We start from the raw sequence: 23481 nt of genomic DNA on the forward strand, positions 1-23481 counted from the left end.
CTGCTCTCTCCTGAGCCCCGAGGAGCGCTGCAGGCGGGACTGCAGCTGGTTTGCCTCCACAAACAAGAAAAGTTTGTTGCCTTGTGCCATTTCTGGGGAGCAGCTGCGAGCCCTGAGCACGATGGGGCTGAGGCAGGTGCCCTGGGCAGGCAGGTGGGATTTTAGGGATTTTAACAGCCTGTCCCCATTGGCTGTCCCTTAGCGAGAATTAGGTGGTGCATTCATGTTAATGACAGAGAAAGGGTTATTTGGGGTTTTTCTCTCCTCCACCTCACAGGAGCTATGGGGAACAACCTGAGTGTGCCAGAGGAAGCTGAGGATGACAACACCTGCACAGTGAAGAGCTACCAGGTGAGCAACCCCACTCCCACCTCCCCTGGCTGCTGCCAGTGCAGTTTTCACCCCTTTGATGTCCTAAAACCCCTGTTTGTTATCTCAGCCTCTCTCGGAGTCTCCTGACAGTATTACAAATGGATCTGTGGTGTTTGTTCAGACCCCTCCCCTGGCAGTGAACGGTGAAGGTATGGACTGGGAAGGGGGGTTGGAAGTGCCCTGGGGGAGGTTTGGACTGAAGGAACAATAAATATTCATGCATGGCTTTGCATGAGGGGATGAACCCATGTTCCAGGCTCTGACTTGGAAATGTGGCTCTACAGAAGCCGCAAAGTTTAAATACAGCAAGAAGAAAATTAAGGAATTATTTCCAACGTTCTCTGGGTGCTGGTTAATAGTTCTGGGGATTTGGTTCTGCCCTGGGCCCCAAAAAGTGGATTTACAGGGGGAGGGAGTTTGTGTGGAGCATCACCAGCCAGGGGTGCTTTGGTGCTGGTCCCTGCCAGGTTTGTGGCAAACTCTGCCCAGGCTCTGGGGGAATTCCTGGTGCAGTTTGTGTCCCCAACAAGCCCTGGGGGAATTGTTGCTGTAAGGAACCCAAATTTAGGCTCTTGGAAAGGACAAAATGAAGCAGTGGCACCAGGGCAGGGAGAACATGGACTCTTGGAGAGGTTTGGGGTTTCTGGGGGACACCAGGAAATGTTTTACAAGAAGAGAACAGTTCATGTGTTGGGAGGGGATAAAAAAATTCCATGTCCTGGCTATGTGTTCCTATCCACAGGATGATAAAGTCTTAGAAACCACCTCTGCATTTTGAAATATGCACCCATATTTCTGATCTTTTCAGCAGCCATTTCCAACAACTGAAACTGTAGAAATGCCTTATTCTTGATAGAATCCTTATCCATCTGAACATTTCTATCTTGTTCTCTCTTTTCTGGTCCTGTGTTCTCAAGCAGGGGCATTGCTTTGACTTGACATACACTGAGCAGTTATTTATTAACAATTAAATATATAGAGAGAATTTTTTTTCTGTCTTGCTTTTAATTTTAAAATAGTGATTGGCTGGGATAAGCACCAGAAAGGGACAGGCATTAAAGCTGCAGTGAAGTTGTTAAATCAGAATTACATTTGGCCTCTTCTGCTCCTGAGCTGGGCCTTAGTGAGTATTTAAGGTACAGAAACCATCCTTGCTCTCATTTTGGAGGTTGCAGCCCTTCCTGAAGAGAGCACAGTCCATCTAAAATCTCCAGTGAGAACCTCATAACAAAATCTAGCTGTTTAACAAAATGCAGCTCCCGAGCTTGAATTCTAGAGAATTTAGACTGAAGCTCAGTAATTTATTCTTTCCCTGCACACTAATTAAATAAACTCTGTCCCTTTTATGGGTGAACTGTGGGTGTAGAACAGTTGCTGGGGTGCGAGCAAAGCATTGCTGAGTGAGTTAATCCCATTTCAGCCCAGTTTGGGTTTGCAGGTGAGCACCTCAGGGTGCAGCTGGACCCTGAGCCCCACTCCCAGTGCTGCCACCTCAAAATCCTGCCGTGAGCTACAAGGCCTGAGCATTAAAAAGTCGTTTCCAAGTGGTTTTGAGCAGTTATCTCCTGACATCCAAGGGCAGTCCCTCTCATCCACAGGCACGTGGCTCTTCTTGCTTTTCACACCTCATTAATTCCTCCTTCCACCCCTTGCTGGCTTTGGAGCCTTTCTGAGCAGCGGCACCACCCCGTCCACAGCTCTGAAACTCAGCCGCGCTCCTTTCTTTTCTTTTCAGAATAAATCAAACCCAACATTTCCTCTTCAGTCTTATCAGCAAAGAAAATGCTTTATAACCCCATGCTGAGAAAAATACTTTACGATTTGTTGTTAAGAGAACCCGCTCAGTCTGACACAGGCACTTGAAAAATCTAAATTTCGGTAAAGATAATCAAAGGCTGGTTTGGGGATATGCAGATGACAGCCCAGAATCTCTGCTCCATGGCCCAAATTTCCCAGTGCCATCCCACCATAAGTCACTTTAAGCAGTTGCCTACCAGCAAAGCCTCTCTCTTTGTGTTTTTTTTTTTTTTTCTTGTGTAAACCAGAAAAAATCTGAGAAGGAAATAAAAGCCAGATGGATTTTCACTGCCTGAAGACCTAGAAAATACATGTACATTTTATTCCTCATACGTAAAATGAAGTATATGGAACTGCTTTACTTAAATGGATTACCTAATTAATGTAACTGCTAAATCAGCTTAAGTAGCAAGTTGAAAAATTAGACGTTGCTGTGTTGATGTTTCTTGTACTTTGACTTTTTTTCCTGTTTGTAAAGCAGTTTAAAATCATTGAGATACCATTGAAATCTCCGTGTTTGTGCAACGTAATCAAGATTTTGGAGAAGTACAAGTGATAGAAGTTATTGCTGTGAAAACATAGTCGGCTGTGTTTCTAAAATGAAATACTGCAATAAATAGCGATTTTGGGGTATAAAGTGAGGAAACTGGGGGGAGCCAGAGCTGAAGAAAGGGAACCTTGTTGTACTTATAATAAATAGCAATAAAATAAATAGTAATAATTACTATAATAAATAGTAATAAAAGCACTTGGTGAGCAACAGGTGAAGGGGGGAAGGTTGGAACTGGAGTTTTCTGTCTCTGATTTGCACTACACAGAGCAGAAATGCAGCAGGAGGACAAAACTGGAACAATTCCTGCGGGCTTGGCTGGTAATTCCATGCAGACTAAAACAGCGACCTGCTCCTAAAATGAATTACAAAGGACTTACAAAGATTACAAAGGAGAAAGGTTGAGTGGAGATGCAGCTCCTTTATCCCGGGGGGTAAATCCCATTCAGCAAGTCCTTCTAGCAGCCAGAACCCACCAGAAATCCCGACTGCAGCAGCTCCATGTGCCTGTAAGGCCTGAAATGTGAAGGATTTCAGGGATGGTTTTAGAAAATGAGCATTGCTATTTGCACTGCTGACTCCTCTGCCCCTATTTCCATTCATTTCTGGAAATCTGCAGGTAAATAACAATGCCAATTAAATTAGTGAAGCAGGGTGATTCTTGGGATAAAAAATTTGCATGAAATGGTGGAGCAAGATGGCAAAATGATATTAGTGTGTTCTTTATCTTTTAAAAGGCAAGGCCAATGTGTTATTTTGGGTTAGTATTTGCTGCAGTAATTCGTTTAGGGCAGTTGTACCCTGTGCTGGCCTGCCCTGCTGGGATTCTTGGTGCCAAATGTTGCCTGCTAGCAGCCAGAACCCACCAGAAATCCCGACTGCAGCAGCTCCATGTGCCTGTAAGGCCTGAAATGTGAAGGATTTCAGAGATGGTTTTAGAAAATGAGCATTGCTATTTGCACTGCTGACTCCTCTGCCCCTATTTTCATTAATTTCTGGAAATCTGCAGGTAAATAACAATGCAAATGAAATTAGTGAAACCAGGTGATTCTTGGAGCAAAAATTAATTTGCATGGAATGGTAGAGCAAGATGGCAAAAGGACATTAGTGTGTTCCTTCTGTTTTTAAGGAAGGATGAATGTTTTATTTTGGATTTGTATTTGCTGCAGAAATTCATTCAGGGCTGTTGTACACTGTGCTGGCCTGCCCTGCTGGAATTCCTGGTGCCAAATGTTGCCTTGTAGCCCTTAATGGTTTCTTCATGGCCATTGAAATATTTTCTCCACGATTATCTGAACACCAGAGGAGGAAAAAGTGCTGTGTGGCTCTAGGTCCATGGCTAAGCAAAATATTTGCTTGTGGCTGGCTTGTACTCAAAAGAGAGGAATGAGATGAGCTTTAAGGTCCCTTCCAACCCAAATCATTCCATGATTCTGTGATATGGCATTAACCATTGATGTTCTCTATTTTTTTGCTAAGTCAAGGAAGAAATGTTGGTGTAATTTGCCAAATTCCAGGGGGGAAAAAAAGTGTTCCTACAGAAGAGGGACTTTGTGTAGCCACAGAATTTCCTTTCTAACACACCCTGATGAAGGGAAGGGGAAAGAGAGACAAATCTTCTGGAGTGTGACTGCCTTTTGTTAAAGAGTTGAAAGGCAAATGCCCGAGCAGTAGTCTGAAATGCAAAATGCAGTCTGTAAATTGTGTATTGATTTTCATCTCAGAGCAGCATTTAATCTCAGCCACAATGAGCAGCTTTGATCTGCTCAAAGACCTGGCCTAGAATTTGGGGGGTTTTGCTTATCTTTGCGATTCTGTCTCTGGATTGAGGAATAAATCTGGGAAAAAATGGCACTTGTGTGTCTTTAAAAACAAAAATAAGACACACTTTTCACCCAAATACTGGAATTTCAAGGCTTTTCTCTTCACTTTGCTGTGGCTGTTCAGTGCAGCCCAGCCCAGCGCTGGTGGGATCTGCTCTGCCTCTGTCTGAGCAGAATTTCCTTGGAGCAGCTGGAGCTCTCCTGACACAACACACACACAGCAGAACCCATGGCAGTGACATTTTCCAGGGCTTCCATTCCTTCCATGATAATTTGAGATAAAAGGAGCTCCACAGGTTCCTGAGCTGCTGCTTGCTTAGCTGGTTTTCTCAGTGCTGAGCTTATATCCCTATTTTTGAGCCAAAGCCAGTTTTCCTGTGGTTCATTTGTTATCTGTTACATAAAGCAGAAGTTCAGCATCTCTTACAATTATTTTCCAATGGATGTTGTTTCTCCTTTCTTTAGCTGGGGAAGGGTTTTTGATTTTTTGCTTCCTTCCCAAGTTTCCAACTATAATTAGAAGTTCTTTTTCAAACATTACTACAGGAGGCTCAGGAAACTACGTCTGATCCTTAGTGGCCCCAGCTGAGTATCTAAATAGGTGCTGGAGTAGCTGTAATTTGCACTTTTGCTGTGCCTGTCAGGACACTGAAATTGAAACTGCTGCTCATGAAATATCACAGGAGGATATTGCTGCCCAAGGATTTCTGCCAGTGGAGCTGCTTCCTTACAGGAGCAGCAGCAGAAGAATCCAGGAAAAAAAAAAGTTTTCATGTGTACCCAGAAGCTGGAAATGTCTTTGCCTGGCCAGAGCAGGCTGTGCTGAGGAGCTCTGGCCACTCTGCCTGAAACACCCAAAAAAGAGGGAGCAGAAGGCTCATTTGATCCAAGGGGAGGAGTTGGGAGCCAGGTCCTGGCAGCTGTGGGGTGCTGGGGGCAGCTGTGGCTGCTGTCACCACTGCCCTGGAGGTGTCAGCTGTGCCTCTGCTGCTGGCAGATGTTTGGGTGAAGTCCCTTGAGGTGATGCTGGAATGTTCCAGCACTGCCCCACTGCAGCCCCAGCACGGGCAGGACCTGCAGCTGCTGGAGAAGGCAGCAGGATGGGCAGAGGGATGGAGCAGCTCTGCTGGCACAGCTGGGGTTGCTCACCTGGGCAGGAGAAGCTTTGGGGTGAGCTCAGTGTGGCCTTGCAGGGCCTGAAGGAGCTGCAGGAAAGGTGGAGAGGGATCCAAGGGATGGAGGGACAGGACACAGGGAATGGCTTCAAACTGCCAGAGAATAGGTTTAGGTTGGATATTAGGAAAAAATCCTCCCTTGTGAGGGTGGGCAGGCCCTGGATCCCTGGCAGTGCCCAAGGCTGGGCTGGGAGCCCCTGGCACAGTGGGAGGTGTCCCTGCCATGGCAGGGTGGGGTGAGACAGTCCCCAAGGTCCCTCCTGACCCAAAACATTCCCTGATCCTGGGGTTTATGGAAAAGCCTCATCAGGGCAGCCTGGGCTGTGGTGCAGGGGGAACACTCAGCCATGGAATTAAAGCTGTGGGAAGAGGAATCTCCAGGCTCTGCCCTGCTGCTGGCTGTGCCCAGGATCCCTGGTTGCTGCCAGGCAGGACCGAGTCTGATGGATACAGACCCATCAGCCCAGGACCTGCTGATGTTCTGGGGGGTTATCCAGAATCCCTGGGGAGCTGGGAAGCTTGGGGGAATTTTGCTGTGAAAAGCCAAGGGGTAGCTTTGAAAGCTGGCATCTAAAATTGTCCTGTTTTCCTGATCTCAAAGGATTTCCCACTGAAGATCTGGGCTGTGTGGAAGATGTGTTTCAGTCAGGTTTTTTTTTTTGGTATCTGGGGTCTTCTTTCTCTTAAAGTAAAATGTGAAAGGCATAATATTGACTAGACTATTACAATTATAATTTGAAATAATTTCAATTTTACATTGAAACTGACAATTTTCCTGTTCTAATTCAGCGAGTCAGTTTGAGCCTGTCAGTTTTCCACAGTTATAATTAAATACATCGAAATTCATCCTTGAAATGTGGTGATGACTGACAGGGAAATCAGATCCATATTCCAGTCCAAGTAGGGAAGAGAAGCTGAAGCTCAGGGGGAGCTGTAAGATTTACCTCTGACAAGACCCTTTTTTTATTGGTGTTTCACACCACATCATCTCTGGTTCTGCCTCCCAGCCACAAACAGATCCAAACAAGATTATTTTTCTTTTGTCTCTTGTTTCTTTTGTCTTGTGTAAAGCAGGAGCTGCCTTTTCCTGCCTGTGAATCCCATACCAGGGATTTTCACCTCAACTGTCCTATCAAAGCACCATTGTTTTATAAAATCATAAAATACACCTTTGAATCAAAAGGGTTTTTGCATCTAAGGTGTGATGGCCACATGTGCACACATGGAATGATTTGTGTGAGGTTTGGGGGAGGAAATGTGATTCTGAGCCACAGTTTGTGGGTGAAGAAATGTAAAGAGAAATGCAGGGATAAGAAACCTGGCTCGGATGTGATTTATCAGTATTCAAATCAGGCTCAAAAATAACCCACAGGCAAAGGAGAAGTGCAGGTAGGAGCTGCACTGAGGAGGGCAGGCAGCAGGGCGAGGAAAAATGAACAAAATAATTCTGACTGCACAGCCCTGCTGGGAATTTGGCCAGCCAGGAAATGGGATCAGTCCTGGTGCTTCCCGTTCCTTTTGTTTCTTTAGCTTTGACAGAGGAGCAGGTGATATATTGACATAGAACTGTCTTGAGTTTTACTGGGTTTTGGGTTTGCTTTTTTTTTTTGCATATCACAGATTTTAATTTGCTGTCCACTGGGCTAAGTAGTGCCAAACAGGGCTGGTATCTGACTTTGGCACTGCCAGGGGCTTGTGCAGGGGGGAAATTCACACTGATTTCAGTGAGGGGTGGCAAAAATCAGCTCTGGAGCATGAGCAGAGGGTAAAATTTGCACTGATTTCAGTGAGGGGTGGCAAAAATCAGCTCTGGAGCATGAGCAGAGGGTAAAATTCGCACTGATTTCAGTGAGGGCAGGGGAGCAAAAATCAGCTCTGGGAGATGAGCAGAGGGTAAAATTTGCAGTGATTTCAGTGAGGGCAGGGGGGAAAAAAATCAGCTCTGGCATAAAATTCACACTGATTCAGTGAGGGCAGGGGAGCAAAAATCAGCTCTGAGATAAAATTCGCACTGATTTCAGTGAGGGGGGGCAGAAATCAGCTCTGGGATAAAATTCGCACTGATTTCAGTGAGGGGGGGCAGAAATCAGCTCTGGGGTAAAATTCGCACTGATTTCAGTGAGGGCAGGGGGGAAAAATCAGCTCTGGCATAAAATTCACACTGATTTCAGCGAGGGCAGGGGGGAAGAAATCAGCTTTGGGGTAAAACTCGCACTGATTTCAGTGAGGGGTGGCAGAAATCGGCTCTGGGGTAAAATTCGCACTGATTTCAGTGAGGGGTGGCAGAAATCAGCTCTGGGGTAAAAATCACACTGATTTCAGTGAGGGCAGGGGGCAAAAATCAACTCTGGTGTAAAATTCACACTGATTCAGTGAGGGCAGGGGGGAAAAAATCAGCTCTGGGGTAAAACTTGCACTGATTTCAGTGAGGGCAGGGGGCAAAAATCAGCTCTGGGGTAAAATTCACACTGATTCAGTGAGGGCAGGGGGGCAGAAATCAGCTCTGGGATAAAACTCACACTGATTTCAGTGAGGGGTGGCAGAAATCAGCTCTGGGATAAAACTCGCACTGATTTCAGTGAAGGGTGGCAGAAATCAGCTCTGGGATAAAATTCGCACTGATTCAGTGAGGGCAGGGGGGCAGAAATCAGCTCTGGGATAAAACTCACACTGATTTCAGTGAAGGGTGGCAGAAATCAGCTCTGGGATAAAATTCGCACTGATTTCAGTGAGGGGTGGCAGAAATCAGCTCTGGGGTAAAACTCGCACTGATTTCAGTGAGCGGTGGCAGAAATCGCCTCTGAGGGCTGAGCAGCAGCACCGGGGTCCCCGGAGTGCTCTCCCCCCTCGGACCCAGCTCACCCCGGTGCCGGTGCCCGTGGGTAATTCCCTCTCTCCCTGTGTTGCAGCGGATGCCGGCGCGGCCGCGGGCCGGGACAGCGCGGCCGTTCCTTCGGCGGAGCCGGGCCCCGGCGCCCGGGCGGGCGGGCAGAGCGGCGGGAGCGCTGCCAGCGGGGCCCTGCCAGCTGCCAGGCCCCGCTCCCCGCTGGCCTTCCCCTGGGCTGTGCCACGGCGCTCTGAGGAGCCGGCGGCGGCTCCAGCCCCCCGAGAGGCCGCCCTCGATGCCGCCGGGCTGAGCAAAGCCCCGGGTGAGGGCGCGGAGAGGCGCGGGGCGGCTGCGCCCCACCAGGGAACCCGTCCGAACCCCGGCCAGGCCCCGCTGCAGGACGTCGAGCTCGCGGGGACACCTGAGGGACAGGATGTGGCGGCCCCAAAGGGCGAACGAGTGACGCTCTTCGACAGGATCTTCAGGCTGGAGAAGGGCAAGGGAAGGACAAGAGGTGACCCTGAGGAGGGAAGGCAGGGGCTGGACGTTCCCGACGGGAGCATCGCGGCCGGCGCGCCCAACGGGGTCCCTCTGGGCAAGGCAAGTGCTTCCGTAAAAATAGGCATTAATTTCGTTTTCACTGATGAAACCTCTTGGGAATGTTGGTAGAGTGGGATGACTCTGTGTGGGGTGGGAATGAGCCAGTGTTGCCCTTAAAATGGCCACAGGTAACACCCCAGGGTGGAGGTGTGGAAGATGAGCCTGTGGCCACGAGTGGAGCTCTGTCTCATGACTAAATCCTGGCCTCCAGTTTAATTCAGTTTATAATTCTCCGAAAGCTCCAACTGCCAGGAGGAACAGCTGCCAGCTGCAAATGAAAGCAAAAAATACCTGAAACTAAACCAGTTTCTTGTGCTTTAGGATGTTGGAGTTTGACACTGGATGGTTTTCTAAAACCATCCAGTTTTGTGCCATTTTTAAAATAGTCCTACTTCTCAAGCAATAGGTGCTGGATACCCTATTCATCAAAATAAGGAATATAATGCAGCAAGGATTTTTGTACTCCAGCTTATTGTGATGTTTTAGTCAAGGAAAAGTGGTTCATTAGAAATGATTTTACAGGATCAAAACATGATATAAGAAACTGTGGATCTTAACTGAAAGAGCACGCTGGTCAAAGGAGCTGGAAGTTAATATGAGTTTAGATTTTACACTTCCTGCCAGATCTGATGTCAGCAAAGGTATAATTTTCAGATAATTAACTGCAGAAAAAGCCCATCCTCTGAAAGGGAATAATGGTGTAAATCTGAGTTCTGCTGGAGAAGTGGAACGCTGGAATTGGTGATCAAATTGAAACCCTGTCTAATGTCAGGAACAGGAGGGAAAATCCAATGTGTAATTACCACTTTAATAACTGCTTTTATTGGCCAGTTCAGGCTTACAAATAAGATGGTGATCACTGATGCTTTGGGTAGTGCTGAGCTTAACTCATGGGATTCTCACTGCTTACACTGCCAGCAATGCAAGTTGCCCCAAAATTCTTTTATTTTTAATCTTTGTCTTCTTTATTGTAGACCTTCTCAGATTTGAAGATCACATTTCTTGTATAAATTTACCCATTGCAGTGCTTTTCTGAGGGTTCATTTTTGAGCAGGAACAGTTGCATTTGTCACCCCTGCCCCTCAGGAGTGCTCCCATCACTGGTGTTTCAGGCAGCTCGGGATGCACATTTAAAGAATCCTTAAAGGCATTCAGCACCTAAGCAGAACAGGGTGGATCATTTGAAATGAATCCTCTGTTCAGGGCACACTGGCACTTCTGTGTTCAGCCTCTTAGAATGAAGCTTTTCAACACCCCGAATTCCTGCAGATATTTTTGACTGTCACACACAACGAGTCCTCCCCGTGGCTTGCAGGAGTTGTCTCTTGTCGCACCAAATGCCAAATTCTCATTTCCTATTTTGCTGTCACTGCAGCGACACTGCTTTCATTTACAGAGTGGGGAAGGTCACAGCTGGTGCTGCTGAAGGAATGCTGTGAAAGACCAAGGAAAGGACACTTTGGAGCAGTTTTAACTAAAATTCAGAGTTAAACGTTGCTGGGAGCAAACAGTCCTGTTGAAAGCTCAGGTGAGGCAGAGCTTGATCAGGGACAGAAGGGAATCGAAATCGTTCTCCCAGTTCAAACAGGGAAGCACTGCTCATCCAGATCAAGCTTTCTTCTATCAATAACACCTGGATTTCTTATGAATTCCTACTGATGGGCAGTTCTGCCCCAGTCCCCTTGTGCCCATCTCCATCCTGGAGGTGCCTGATGGGAATAACCTGGAAATCCCAGGCACTGCTGAGCTGGGGGTGGTGCTGGGTCTGGCTGGGAGTGCCTGCAGGATCCCAGCAGCTTTTTGGAACCCAGGAACGTTCCTGAGGACAGGTCTGGTTATCAGAAATGCCTCTACACCTCCTAGGTGTGTGCTTAAAGCTGCACCACAGACATCTTTGAGGAGTCACAAAATTGGCGTTCACTGTGTAAATAAATAACAGATCTGGATCACAGGGAGACGGATTTTAAACTTCTACTTGAATTTTTGGGCTATAATTTTGTCTTTGGTTCTTTCAGATATGAAAAGAAGGGGCGGAGAGGAGTTAAGCACCTTTTCTGGGGAAAATACTGCAGCTAAACAGTGCAACGTGTTGCCAAATTTAACTCAATCCCTAAAACAAAGGCTGTGGCTCTGCCTTGCAGCACAGTTGCCTTCTGTTCCCTCTGAAGTTCCAATTCTCCTGCAGGATGAGAGAATGACCAAGCCTAATTTAATTACTGTTACTGCAGTAACTACAAACTGTTACTAAATAATCATACTAGAAATCAAGATATTGCTGCCAACAGCTCCTCTTTTCTCTCTCTCTCTCTCTTTTTTTCTTTGTGGATTATGACTTGTAGTATCTGTAAATGCTAAAAGCAAAGTTTCCCTGCACGGAGTGCCAAGACAAAACAAACAGCGTTGCTGGTGAGTAAGAGAGAGGCTCCACAGTTGTAGCTTAAGAGCTGCACAAACATTCTGTGTTTGCTGAGCCACTCTTTATTTTTGTGGTCTACAAAACTACATTCAGAGCGCAGCATAATTAAAACAAGGGCAGAATTCATGAATTCATGAAGCATTTACTATGTAAGCCAAAGAAAAGATAAATTATATGCCTGAAATGTTTCACTGAGCCATGATTCATGCAAACAAAAAGTGCTGGCAGGAATACATTCTTTTGATATGTTTGGGGTTTTTTTTTTCCTGATGACTGAACTGAAACTACAGTACATTTAAGGTGTTTATTACCCCCAAATTTAGCTTCTCAAAGACACGAATTGAACATTTACATAGCATTTATTAACTCCTAATACTGATCTTCTGTTATTCCTGGGGTTTCTTTCATTATTTACCCCCAGGGCTTTGAGCAGGGAGCTGCCACAGAGGCTTTTGTGGTGATTTTGTGGCTCTGCAGACGTGATCCTGCAGGGCTGTGTGTTCTCTGTGCCTGATTTCTGTGCTGATGGCCCCAGCCTGTGCTCTTCCTGCAGGAATATTCCCGTGGGAGCACAGGATGGATCACAGCCCCTCTCTGAGGCCAGATTGGAGTGATTCTCTGTAGCCAAGGGCAGCCTCGGCTTGGGAGTCACAGAGAGGGATCCTCCAGCAGGGCAGGGTCTTTTTTTAGTGGGAAAAATTAGAATAAAAGCGTTCTAAAGAAGCTTTCCCTGTGCTGGGTGATTAAATACCACAATAATTTGTATAATACGGATTTCTTTATGTCACCAGTGGAAGGAATAGCCTTTAAATGCTTTAAAAGTTCAGAGGGATCAGGACAGCTGGGTGTGGGGTGGGCAGTGCCAGCAGACCACAGGGAGTTCAAATGGGCACATCAAATGGGGCACATCTGAGCTGTGAGGTTGGAGTTCAGGGATTTTGGGATGGCCCCAATCCTCAGGGTCTGCAGTGGCTTTTTCTCCAGTGTGACTTTGTCAGGGAGATGTCCTGGATCAGCCAGAGGTGCTGGAAACAGCTGTGTGCAGCTCCCTCCTGAAATGCATCCCAAGGGCAGGGCTTGGGCTTGTCTAGAATTCCAAAAAGTTATTAAATCTGTTGATTTTTTCCTTGATAGCATCCAGCTCTAAAGAGTTTGATGGCACCAAGCACTTGGGCTGTGAAGCTGGTTTTGTTTAGCAACACATCAGCCTCCTCCTCCTCCTCCTGCCTCAGTTGTCCCTTGAGCACCTGGAGCAGAGCCAGCATTTTCCATGGCACCAGAGCTCTGTGTGTGCCACCCTGGGCTGGCGTGGCCACGCGTGTCCTGCATGGGACAGATTGTTCCTGGGGCCACTCTGGGGCTGGCAGCTGCACAGAGTGGTGTGTGAGACCCTTCAGTGGCCTGCTGTGAGCATTCCAGCAGTGCTCTGCTGCTTCCTGGGCCAGCTTGCAAAACTGGGTGGGTGGGGAATGACACACGAATCCCTTCTGGCATTTCAGTGTCTGCTTTAACTCCCTGTGTTCTGCTGGCACTGCCCACCCCACACCCAGCTGTCCTCCTGATCCCTCTGAGCTTTTAAAGCATTTAAAGTCTATTCCTTCCACTGGTGACATAAAGTAATCCATATTATACAAATTATTGTGGTATTTAATCACCCAGCACAAGGAAAAGTTCTTTAGAATGCTTTTAATCTAATTTTTCCCACTAAAAAAAGCACTGAGCTATAATGGGCTAGTTAGGGAAAAATACCTTTGATGCCACTTAGGCACCCTTTGATGTCACTCTCTCCTGCACAACACTTTTGTTGAGCTTTCCTGTGCAGGCTCAAGGCAAAGCTGGCCAAAATGGAAGGTAAGTTCAGTGTGAGAGGTGCCAAACTCTCCAAAACTGGTTCAAGAAGTGGTTTTTTAGAACCTGACCCTTGTCCAGGTGTCTAAACAGAAAACAAGTACCTTAATATTGCCTTCTTGTGAGTGCTTGAGCACTGGCAAACCTTTTGGGGCTCTGGGAATTGTAATTCCACGAAGAGAAGAGGCAGCTCCATCTGGCTAAGAGGAATTACTTTGATTTGTTGCCTTTTTCCTTCTTTTAATGTGTGTCACGTTTGTGTTTGATAGATAAAAATGATTCCTGGCGTGGCAAAATAGAGAATCAGAAGCCATCTTTGTATGGTGCACTCAGACACGGAGCTGGCAGGGCCAAAATCTCACCATTTGCTCCCATTTTTCACGAGTTCAGCCCTGAAAAGAGAAAAGTGGAGTTTGGGACTCGCTCTGTGCTTGTTGTGGCTGAGAACAACGTTCCCCCAAGCAGCAGCATTGCTGAATGTGTGAGCAGAGAGGGGAAGGAGAGGGATAAATGCTGGATTGTTCTGCCCGTGGGCTGGGCAGGAATGGTTGGAATTGCTGTTGTGACTCCCAGCAAGTCACAAAAGCCACTTTTGCATTCCACTGGGAATCAGGCAAGCTGGCACTGAGCAATCTGTGCCCCCTTTTATTTTTTAGGAGCTAGATGAGTGCAGCCAAGGGGAGCTTGGGCAGGACTCTGCAGGTGAACAGGGCCCGGCTGCTGCAGCACCTGGGAGGGCACAGGCAGAGCAGGACAGTGCCCAGGCAGCTGCAGGACAGGGCTCAGTCATGAGCTTCCTCAGAACACTGGTAAGTTCTCCCTTTCCTTTCCCTCTCTTTGGGTTTCAGTTGCTTCCAAAAATCCCCTGTGGGATTGGAAAATTGGTATAAATGATGTAAAAATGGATAAATAAATGTAAAATGTTCTCTGTCTTGGGGGGATGAGGAGGGGTGTGGGGGGGACAGTGAAATGATCGAGTGAGTGCCACCTGCTCTGCAAACTTCCACTTCTACACAGATCTTTAACTGTCTCAGAGACTTTCTGCTTGATATTCCTTTTGTACCACCACTAAAAGTTCATTTTTATTAACTGATTGTAAGCTTGAATAGTAAATATTCAGGTATTTTTCATTGTAGCCATTACATTGTTCTCAAGGAATATTTGCATTATCAATTTTCCCACTTGAGGGAAAGCAATATTTGTATTTTCCCTCTGTGCAAATAAAACCTGCTGATTTCAAACTTATTTTTTTGATCCTTTGAAAGGCTGGGTTGAGTGACTGTTTCTTCTCAAATTCTTTTAAGGTCTCCCCAAGCAAAGCTGAAGCCAAAAGTGATTCTGAAGATAAGGTAGGCAATTCCTTGTTCATTGGTGGTTAGGTGTTTTTCACACAGGGATTTCCTCTTCATTTTGTTGGGTTGTTTTCCCAACTGATGTCATCATTTGAAGTCATTTCAAATATTTTTCCCCTGGATAAATTGAAAAGGAAGAGACTAAGCAGTGCAGTTCTTAATATTGTCTGTTACAGTCAAAATCTGTTGTGTTTTCTGCAAGCTTGGTGATGACTGGTGACACTTTTGGTTGTTTCTCTGACTTGTCCTCGATCTAAAATTTCAGTGAAAACTTTGAGTCCACAAAAAAAATTACGTTTGCTCGTAGAACAGTTTTCCTTGTGACTTGGAAAAAACTTTATTAAGAAACAAGCAATAAAACCCTAAAAATTGAAGTGTTTTCCCCATGCAGATATTAGCCAAAATCACAACATTTTTGAGTTTTCTCCTGTTTTTTTATTCTTTTGTGCTATTCAATGTTCAGTCTTTGCAGCAAGCTTGGTGACTACATGGGGGATTTAATTCTGAATAACTCTGAAAATTATTCTCAATAATTCTGAATAACTCTGAAAATCATCAAATAGGGTGAAGTTCTTCCAAGTGATGCAGAAAATGCAGTTATTCAAGTGCTCTGGCTCAGGGAGACTGGCAGCTCTTCCCAGAGGTGGTGAACAATCTGCTTTGGATGGAAACAATCCAGCTTGGAGGGAAACAACCCCATTTCCTTCCCTGACTCTGTCAGCTGCCCCTGTGCCAGGTGACTGCTGGTGCTGCTGTCATTTGGGCAGGAATATTCTGCGTGGGTTTGGTTTGCCTGGCACACCTGGCAGGGCAAACAAACCCAGGGGACTTGCAGGATGTGCAAACTCCTTACAGGAGATTAGGTGGGAGTTCTCTTTTACTGGGAATTCCTTTATCTGATATGGCATTTGTACTTTAATAAAGGGGAAATATGTCGAGGAGAGTAATTTATCAGCTCCCAGGTAGAAAAGCTGCAGATTTTTTAGCTGATAGGAAATAATGTGGGGTTTTTTTTGTCCCCAACAAACAAGTGAAGTGTGTTAAAGGTAAAGCTTTGCTAAGTGAAGTTTTTCCGAGTGCCATGGGGCTGTTGGGTGCCTGCTGTGCTTTCAAATCAGAGAATCATGGAATATCCTGGAGCTGGAAGGGACCCAAAGGTTCATCCAGCCCTGGCCCAGCACAGACCCCCAACAATCCCACCCAGAGCGTTGTCTAAACACTCCTGGAGCTCTGGAAGGTTTGGAGCAGGGAGCAATCTCTGGGGAGCCTGGGCAGTGCCCAGCACCCTCTGTGGAGGAAGAACCTCCTGTTTCTGTAGGGTCAGGCTCTTACCAGTGCTGGCTGCAGCTCTATCAGCTGCTGGGCCACGTGTGCTGCCAGCAGCCAGGCACACCCTCCGTGGCCACCCCTCTGCTGCCTTGTGCAGGCTGAGCTGGAGCAGAGGCTGGGCAGAGCTACAGAATAAAGCAGGGATTTATTCCAAGGATCTCCTCCATGGATCCACCTTGGGCAGCACCAGAGCCCAGCCAGGGCTGCAGCCAAGAGGAACCAAAATGGTCCCAAAATGCACGAGCGCTCCCGGGGGCTCTCACTGGGATCAGCTCTGCTCCATTTGCACCTTGCAGTTCATTGTCCCATTCCAGCTTTAGCCCAGGCACTCCCATCCTGCTTGTTTTTCTCTCTCCAGCCCACGCTGTTTGTGCTCCTGGGCCTGAGCTTTGGATCATTTGTCCTTGGTGCCCAGCTGGAGCAGGAATTATTTTGTCTCCCTGCTCTGTGCACAGAGCTCACCATCCCATAATATGAAGCCCAGACCCACCCACTAAAGCAGCACAGAATGTGAAAAATAGAAAAGCCAAAACCTGAGGCATCACCTCAAGGGCCATCCCTCGGTGGCTGTCCCTTCCTCTGTGCCCACACCAGTTCAGAGCCCAGTCACACCTGCTTGGGCAATTCCTACAAACCAAGAGGCTGTTTGGACGAGGTCTGCCCCAAATCACTGACCTGACCCTGCTGTGGCAGACCCTGAGCTGATCCTGGGTCACTCTGTGTTCAGGAATTGTAAGAACTTTGCAGGAAAAAGGGTCAGCTTTGCTGTGAGATTTAGTACGGAATAATCCTTCATCCTCCTTCATGCCAGGTAATCCAAGGCATCTTCCTGCTTTAAAGCCTGAGACCTTGAACAATTAATTAATTAATTTCAAGGACATTAATGCAAGCTTGAAATATTTTAGGCAGTGTATATCATGAATATTCACACTGCCCTTTTCCTAAATAATGCATTATATAAGACATTTTAAAGTCCCTATTATGCTGCAATAAAAAGACTGACGGATCCTCCAAAGATTTATATATTTCCCTGTTTTAAAGTCATAAATCCTAAACTGCCTCTTCATGACTTGAAAAGGCAGATGTTTATGGGATTTAGGTTTCAATTTAGTGGAGATTTTAGAGGGAAAGTTGTGCTTTAATTTGGAATCAGGTGGATTGCCTTGGCTTTTATTTTTGCTGTGAAAGAAACTTTGAGGAGAGCTGAGAAATCACTCAGGAAAAAAAGCCCACAACTTGTCCAGGGCTAAGCGGGAATATTTTCCTTTAATCCCACGTGTGTGAGTGATGGAATAATGCCTTTGATAAAGCAAATATCTGCACTAAACACTCACCTGCTGTTGTGCACAAGGGCTCCAAGGCGGAGAAGGGCCCTGGGGGACAGCCTGGCCCGAAGGCAGCGGCAGGATCCCCCTCCAAAGGAGCCAAGAAAAAGAAGGCAGAGAGCCCCAGGCTGGGCCACAGCACCTTTAGCAAACTCTTTAGGCACAAGGTTGGTATGGAGCTCCAGGAGCAGCAGAACCCTGAGAAATCACAGCTGGCTCCTGGCACAGAGAGAGAGGAGTTCTTTCCCAACATCTGGCCAGATGTGCAGAGCTCTGGAAGTCCTTGGGAGAGCATTTCTGTGCTGGGGGATGGGAACCATCCTGAGCTGCACCTTCCTCTCGTTGGGCCCTCTGTGAGCTCGGGGTTCTGGAGCAATTCCTGGAACAATTCCTATAACAATTCCTATAACAATTCCTGGAACAATTCCTGCCAGTTACTAACATGGACTAAACGCCCCCATGCCACTAAAAACCAAAATCAGAGGTGTTGACAAACAATGAATTGTGTAGAGGTGAACAAAGCCTGAAACCAGAGAGGCTTTGGAGCTCAGCCCAGCCACAGTTCAGGTTTTATGTCATTAATGTTACACCAGAACTTGGCTAAAATTGGCATTTTGGGGCATCTGATACAGCACAGAGGAGGCTGGAACGTGGAATTTCCTGCAGAAATAGGGATTTCTCCCTGCAACCAAGAAAATTAATTTATTTTAGTCCTGCTTTAGTTTGGAGTAGAAAAAAAATCTGTGTTTGATGGGTACTTTAAAGGGCTTAAAATTACAGTCAAACAAATGGCTGTTTCAGAGGACATGAGCTTTTTTATATTAAAAACCAGAAATCACTGAAAACTTGTGGTCTCAAGCTCTGTATTTGAAGATTTCTGCACTCTCTGGAGATAACCGTGGCAGGGAAGCAGAGAATTGCAGCTTTTTAACCCAGAGAATGCAGAAGCAGAGACCCTTCCAGTGGGGGAGGAACATAATTAATATTTAATTCTCCCTCCAGACACCCACGTGGAATTTCTGGTGAGTAGGGGGCTTTATAATCAAGGGCATAGGCCATCCTTTAATACATTTTAAAACCAAAAATGTTCTTTCCACTATCTCATTTCTGAGAAAAAAAAAAAAGCCATTTGCATATTACTGAAGGAATAATAATATTTCAAATGAATTCAAGTGTGCAGTTCTTGCCAAAACCTTAAATTTGAGATTTCAGCTTCATTTCTTAATAAAATTAAAATATTATTTATTTGTTAATAATGAATTAAGGCTTCCTGGTAAAAAAACAAACCTGGCTGGCATTTTTTAAGATGCAGTTCCAATAATTAATCTTGCAATAAATTGTAGTGAGAAAATTCCCCAGAATATTTCATGGAAGTTTAAAGAGTTTTTTGTCTGGAATGACAACACTTACCTTGAAGGAATGCAAAAGCAGTAAGTTTTTACACCAGTAAAATCTTTCTTATGAAATATCACTTTAAAACCAGCTTTTTCTTTTTTCTACGTTTATTTTCATGGTTTTCTTTCCACATTCAAAATACAGAAGCAGGAGCTGAGATATCATTTATGACTTATTAGGAATCAAGGAGAGGGATTAAAATGGTGCCAAATAATTTCCTTGTAAAGGCTGATTAAAAGTGGGAATTCAACTCAGAGCAGGGATGTGACAGGCAGGCCCTGGAGTAACCACTTCTAGTAAAAAAAAAATTAAGATATAGTTTATATCTTTAAATTCTCTCTGCTTTCCATGCTGTATGAATTAGATGAATAGATAACCAATTCCTTTATTTGAAACGATGATTTTAATAGATATATTTGTGTTTAAACAGTTCACTGTCTCTTCTGACAGTGCTTTCTCTGCATGTCCAAAATACACTTCTCTACCTGAATCCAGCTTAGATTGGCTGTGAGTTAACAGCAACGTTGTTTTTCAGGCTCCTGTGTTACAAAATCCTAACTCTAAAGCAGCTTGTGATGCTCTTCCCATCCATGCATATTTGCCCTTCATTCCATGCTAATTTTGCATATAACTGTGCTGCTTTATGGGGTTTTCCCTTGGAGGAGAAGGGTGAATCCCTCACTTGCAGCACTAAATGCTGAAGGCAGCTGTGGCATCCTCCCCCTTGTTCTCACCTCCCGTTCTGGATGTTGTTTGTCAGAGCTGACCACAAAAAAAAAGTTCTTGGCTCCTGCAAAGTAACTCCCCTGCAAGATATCTCACCTGCCCTGCAAAATATCTCACCTGCCCTGCAAAATATCTCTCCTGTTCTGTGGAGAACTTCCCAAAGTCTGCCCAGGCTGCTGGAGCCTGGCCCCAGGCTGTGGCTGGATGGGTTTTTGTACAGCTCAGGTCATTCTTCAGTGTGAGCTCTGCTGGTGAGGGGTAAGAGATGCAGGTAATGTCCCTGGCCAAGGAGGGATTTAACTGGCTCCTCCTGGGTTTGTGTATTCTGCTGAAATCTGGAGCCCCATCGCTGAATGTTTGTACTAAAGGAAATCCCACCTCATGCCCAAAAATAGGAGAGAGGCTGGGTGGAACCAGCCCCCAGCACCTGCAGAGCTGCTCTCTGCAGAGCTGCAGCTCCTGCCCCTGTTCCAGAGCCAGGGCTGTTCTTTGCCCTGGGTTTCCAGGATTTTGAGTTCTGCCTGTGTTTTGGATCCCAGAAATCCAAGCCTCCTGCTGGAAGGTGATGGGAGCACATCCCTGATGATGGTGTGGGATTCCCATGGAGAACACCCAGCTCTGTCTGTGAGCACTGGAAGCTGCAGACACAGAAAAATCTGTAACACCTTTAAGTTCTCTGTAATGATTTACCTGAGCTGAATGGGGATGTGAATATGGGAATATGTATATAAATATACATATTTTTAAAGAACAAGTTGAGAACTACAGGCACAAAGAGTGCAGCACCAGGCTGGTGCAGGTAAGAGGATGGCACCTGGCATTCCCTCCAGCAGCCTCCACTCTTCCAGGGATCAGTTTCCATGGCTGCAGGAGCCAGGACTTGCACACACAATCACTAAAAATAAAATAATTGGTGACACAGACAATTGCTGGCCTGTGGAACTGCAGTGCTGCCGTTGCCTCAGACAGACTCATCTTTGTGTTTTGTTTCCCTTCAGGCTGCAAAAGAAACCCAGCAGACAACCAACACCAAAGTGAGTAGGAGGGGTTGAATTATCTGTGCAATGCAGGAGAAGGGGAATTCTCGCTGGCGTGTTCAGTCTTTAAGGGTTTTAGTTTCTTTATCTGTGTTCTGGGTTTGCTGTGTCTGCAGCAGGGAAGCAGGGGTGGAAGGGATGGGTGGAAGGGCAGGGGTGGAAGGGATGGGTGGAAGGGATGGGTGGAAGGGCAGGGGTGGAAGGGATGGGTGGAAGGGCAGGGTGCAGCTGAGCAGGGAAAGGTGGTGCTCACCTGCCCCAGGTGATGGCTGAGCGTGCTGGACAATATCCATGTCCTTTCACTCCCAGAGCCCTGAGCAGCCTCCTGTCACCTGTGTAAAAGCAGACAGAAATGTCCCTCCCTCCCAAGAGCCGCCGGCCAAGCAGAACCCGAAAGCGCCGGAGGCCGCGGCCCCTCCGCAGGGAGTGACCCCTGAACCCCCCCGGGAGGCCACCAAGGACAAGGGCTCGGCCACTCCTCTGCCCCTGAGCAAGCTCTTCTGGAAAAAGGTACTGGAGCTGGGAGCTGGGAGCTGGGCAGCTCCGTGCTGCCACTGGAGTTCATTCCTGCCAAACCCAGCGCGGGCAGCAGCTGCCACGTGTTCAGCATCAGGGCATGAATTTATCCGTGGGAGTTTTCTTGGTTTTATGGAATCAGGAATGTTATTCTCTCTTAATTCAATGCTTCTGTTAAATATCCCCCAGAGGTCGCAGTGTTCTTTACTAAAATGTGTCATAAATAGAGATAAAGCTCTAAAACTTTGTTTCATTTCTTTGCTTTAAGTGTCTGAAAGGCTGGGATCAGGGAGACTATTCTTACTCAGCAGGAAATATTCTGTGATAGAGCAGTTTAGGCTTTAATTTGGGGTCTCAATTGCTTAGGAAGACACATTGTTCCTCAGGTTAAATAATGATTTTAACTTCATTTAGGGCTAACTCTAAAAACACGATCCTTATGGTTTATAAACTGAAGTTCATTAATTTTTAATGTTACTTCATAGAACGGTTGTATGAAACTTTACTGAGTCACTGGATGTTAAATAACTGCTTTTCTGAGCTTCTGCTCAAGCTCAAACCCCAGAAATTTGCTGCTTCCAAACACCCAGATGCCCCTGAGTGGCTGCTGCTCCTGCAGCTTCTTTAGCTGAGTTTTCCCACTGGAGATGCAGTTTGGATATTTTATTTATGTTTAAAAAAAAAAACCCAACAAAGGTGTTTAGATATTTACAGAGTAAACATGCTTGAAAATAATAATAGCTTCAAACATTTGCCACTTGGGACTGATTACCTGGGGAACTGAGGGAATCAGGTGCTTGGAATGAGAGGAAAGCTGGGAAGAAGAGGGAGAGGGAGGTTTTTCTGTAGTTGTTATTGCTACAGAAACCTCCTCCTCTGAGTAGTCTGGCTTATTTGAAAACAGAGCTGGGCAGCAGGATGTGTGCTGAGCATCAGGATGAAATAAGGGAAAGAAGAGGCTTCTGTGTGTAGTTTCAGTGTAAAACAGCAATAAATCCAGTCTGAATTCAGTAATTTCTTAATGAAGTATCAAGGTCTTTAAAAAAAAGGAAAAAAACATGCAAGAATGGAAAATTTGCTTGCCGAAAAATAGTAAAAATGACTCCTGTGAGGGAGAAATCAGTAGTGATGGTTGGTTTAAAATATTAGTCTGATAAGCTTTTGATAAGATTTCAGCATCTGATTTTGAAATTTTAACCCAAATTAATTACAGATTTTTTACTGCTGTAAAACGTAGGCTCTGCCCACACCAGCTCCCCAAACCTCAGAGCTAAAATAGGGCTTGGTACCTGCCCTGAGCACCTCTAACCCCGGAAAAATCTTCAGTTCTGGGGTCTCAAACACCTCAGGGTGTAAACCTTGGACCAGAATTGTCTTTCACTGCTGTTAGTTGATAATGCTGGGTTTAATTTCTCCTACACCACCCTCAGCTCTTTATATCAGGGAATAGAAAGTTTTTTAGGGAATTCTCTACCACTCCAAGCAGATTTTGTTGCATCCAAAAATATTAAGGGCTGGTTAAAGCATTTACACAAATGCACTGAGTTGCAATAGCCTGGGAAATCTGAACTTTGTCAGATGAGCTCCTTTCTGCTTGGTTAGAACTTCTTGGGTCTGGGATCATGCTGAGACCAAATGTTTTTGCAGAAATCCCCTCCAGAAAACTGCAGTAAAAAACTGAATTTGGTCCTAAGAATTAAAAATGCCTGTTTGAGCATTGACTCCTTTACCTGTAAAAGGCTGATGTGGCTTTGCTGAGTTTTCTTGGAAGAGAATAATATTTTATATTTCCTTTGGTGAAAGACCCTGGAGACCCAGCTTGGAACTAAATAAAATTAGGAGAGATGTACAAAAAACCAAAAGGCAACAGGTTGGCCTCAAACTCAGCTTGGTTTGAAGACTCTGTGGGGTGTTCTGCAGTGAATTTCTCTTTTTCTGGCACATTTAATGCACTGTCCTTTTGCTAGGACAGAGAATCCAAGCTCACATAGGTGGAGAATTCAGAGTCAGGAGTAGCTTTGCTTTTGAAGTCACAAACAGCAACCACAACACTCAATAGATGCAGGATTCAGCTCCAGCTTCTCTTTCCAGGCACTCTCTTAAATATCCATCTTCTGATGAGCTTTCACTTCAAAGTGCAGCTAATGAAGTGCCTGTCAACACGTGGCAGTTAATGCTGCTGCTCTGCCTGCAGATGAATAAATATGGAAAGGCAAAATGAAAAATTCCTTATTCAGCTTCTCAGCTGGGAGCCACTTTGTATTTGCCCCATTTCCTGATCAGTCTTCACGAGGATTTTCAGAACTGTTACTCAAATATTTGCTGTGCCAGCATTTTTGCTTTTTTTTTTTTTTTTTTTTTTTCAGAAGGAATACTAATAGGGAGTTACAGTG

The 23481-nt window shown here is 45.7% G+C and overlaps 1 protein-coding gene across 2 annotated transcripts in view; it reads left to right on the forward strand.

Annotated features, from left to right (window-relative positions):
* The first annotated feature begins 267 nt into the window (after positions 1–267).
* Positions 268–23481, forward strand: part of BCAS1 (brain enriched myelin associated protein 1) — a 36657-nt gene continuing 13443 nt past the window's right edge. The window contains exons 1-8 of one of the 2 annotated variants that reach the window (XM_053958915.1): positions 268–351; positions 440–521; positions 8627–9144; positions 14065–14217; positions 14713–14757; positions 17441–17581; positions 20534–20569; positions 20882–21082. In XM_053958915.1, the coding sequence (XP_053814890.1) occupies positions 283–351; positions 440–521; positions 8627–9144; positions 14065–14217; positions 14713–14757; positions 17441–17581; positions 20534–20569; positions 20882–21082 (1245 nt within the window). In that variant the 5' untranslated portion in view covers positions 268–282. The remainder of the gene's footprint in view (positions 352–439; positions 522–8626; positions 9145–14064; positions 14218–14712; positions 14758–17440; positions 17582–20533; positions 20570–20881; positions 21083–23481) is intronic. The other variant, XM_053958916.1, reaches the window with a different exon arrangement.

The sequence above is a fragment of the Vidua chalybeata genome, chromosome 17, assembly GCF_026979565.1.
Source record: "Vidua chalybeata isolate OUT-0048 chromosome 17, bVidCha1 merged haplotype, whole genome shotgun sequence".
Lineage (NCBI taxonomy): Eukaryota > Metazoa > Chordata > Aves > Passeriformes > Viduidae > Vidua > Vidua chalybeata.